Source organism: Nannobrachium achirus (assembly GCF_963921795.1).
Source record: "Nannobrachium achirus genome assembly, chromosome: 22".
Classification (NCBI taxonomy): Eukaryota; Metazoa; Chordata; class Actinopteri; order Myctophiformes; family Myctophidae; genus Nannobrachium; species Nannobrachium achirus.
Window position 1 is genome coordinate 34575239 of NC_137829.1, and position 2199 is coordinate 34577437.

Genomic DNA, 2199 nt, shown 5'->3' on the forward strand with positions numbered 1-2199 from the left:
CGTGCTCTTCATCTTCAGGATCCTGGTGCTGGGCGCGGCAGCCGAGGAGGTCTGGGGCGACGAGCAGTCGGACTTCACCTGCAACACGCAGCAGCCCGGCTGCGAGAACGTGTGCTACGACGAGGCCTTCCCCATCTCGCACATCCGCTTCTGGGTGCTGCAGATCATCTTCGTGTCCACGCCCACGCTCATCTACCTGGGCCACGTGCTGCACATCGTGCGCATGGAGGAGAAGCGCAAGGAGAAGGAGGAGGAGCTCCGCAAGGCCAACCGCTTCCAGGAGGAGAAGGAGCTCCTCTATAGGAACGGAGGAGGGGACGTGGGGGGAGGAGGAGGGGGAGGAGGGGGAGGAGGAGGAGGAGGAGGAGGAAGAGGCAAGAAGGAGAAGCCACCAATAAGGGACGAGCACGGCAAAATCCGCATCCGCGGCGCCTTGTTGCGCACCTATGTTTTCAATATCATCTTCAAGACCCTGTTTGAAGTGGGATTCATTTTAGGCCAGTATTTCCTGTACGGCTTCCAGCTGAGGCCCCTGTACAAGTGTGCGCGGTGGCCCTGCCCCAACACGGTGGACTGCTTCATCTCCCGGCCCACCGAAAAGACCATTTTCATCATATTTATGCTTGTGGTGGCTTGCGTGTCCCTTTTGCTGAATCTGTTAGAGATCTACCACCTGGGCTGGAAGAAGGTCAAGCAGGGCATGACCAACGAGTTCGCCCCCGACCGCGAGTCCCTGCGGCGGGCCGACCTGGGCGGGATGCCCGAGTGCGCCGTGGCCCCCCCGGGCTCCAGAACTGCCCCGCCGCAGGGCCTGCAGAGCTTCCCCCCCGACTACGCGGACGTGACGTCGGCGGGGGGCGGCGGGGCGTTCCTGTCGCCCGCAGCGGCGGCGGCAGCACCGGGCACACCGCCCGCCGCGGGGGAGTTCAAGATGGAGGAGTTCAAGATGGAGGAGTTCAAGATGGAGGAGCTCAAGATGGAGGAGTTCCGGCAGCTGCGGCAGGACGAGGAGGGCGAGGAGGGGGGGGAGGGAGAGGAGGCGGCTGGGGGCCTGCGCCAGCCCTCGGCCCCCCACCACCACCACTACTACATCAGCAGCAGCAACAACCACAGGCTGGCCGCGCAGCAGAACTGGGCCAACCTGGCCACCGAGCAGCAGACTCGGGAGATGAAGGCCACCTCCACCTCGCCCTCCCCGTCCCCGTCGTCCTCCGCCTCCTCCTCGGCCACGGCGAACACCGCCGCCGCCGCCGACGTGGAGCCTGACGCCCCGCTCCTCCTCCTCCTCGCCGCGGGCCCGGGCGGCAGCAGCAGCGGCGGTGGCTCCAACGGCGGCGGAGGAGGCTGGGGAGGCGAGGGGAAGAGCGAGCAGGAGGAGAGTCGCGCGGCGACGACCACCGCCGCCACCACCACGACGGTGGAGATGCACGAGCCCCCCGTCGCGGTGGGCACAGACCCGCGCCGGCTCAGTAGAGCCAGCAAGAGCAGCAGCATAAGGGCCAGACCCAACGACCTGGCGGTCTAAGTAAACGCCCTCCCCCCCCGCGCACACACACCACACGCACCCCATTGATCCATAAGCATCCCTACAACTTCCCCCGTACTGCCCACCCCCCAACCAACAACCAACCCATCCCCTCCCAGACTCGACTCTTTACACAAAATAAGCATAAAGGAAACAATATCAGAGAATGACACGAGGCAAGGCGACTCAGGCAGGAAAGATGAAACTGGGGGTTTCAATGAAGCTGGAAATGAGTGGATTACCAGTAGTTGAGATATTAGTGCAATCGGTGAGTTGTTCAGGCTAACTTTGTCGTTACGTGGTCTTAATCACGCGCACAAAGTGTGATCGTGCAATGCTAACAAGCCTGTTGGATCCACGGACAGTGTTGGACAAAACAGAGGACATTGTGTTTGTTATCGTACCAGATTAACACAAGAGACATGCAACCGTTATTAGGTTTGATTTAGGTTAACAGGGCGATCTCAAGTTTTTTTGTTTTGTTTTTCTTTTCCCGATTATTTTTCTCTTTTTGTTGAACCTTTAAAAAAAAGAAATACTTATTTATTCCCTTTAAGAGTGATCGTGTACATTTGTGAGGCCATCGCAAAAAAGGCACATAGCTGACAACCAGCCAACGAATAAACTACCACCTTCTGATGTGGGAGAGAAGCACAGGCACTTGGGATTGTTGT

General features: G+C 59.6%; 1 protein-coding gene across 1 annotated transcript in view; it reads left to right on the top strand.

Annotated features, from left to right (window-relative positions):
• gja3 (gap junction protein, alpha 3) overlaps positions 1-1525 on the top strand; it is a gene marked incomplete at both ends in the record, with an annotated part of 1605 nt that extends 80 nt beyond the window's left edge. The window contains one exon of the mRNA XM_080752858.1: positions 1-1525. This exon is cut by the window's left edge and continues 80 nt beyond it. Coding sequence (XP_080608984.1) covers positions 1-1525 — 1525 coding nt within the window.
• Positions 1526-2199: the final 674 nt, after the last annotated feature.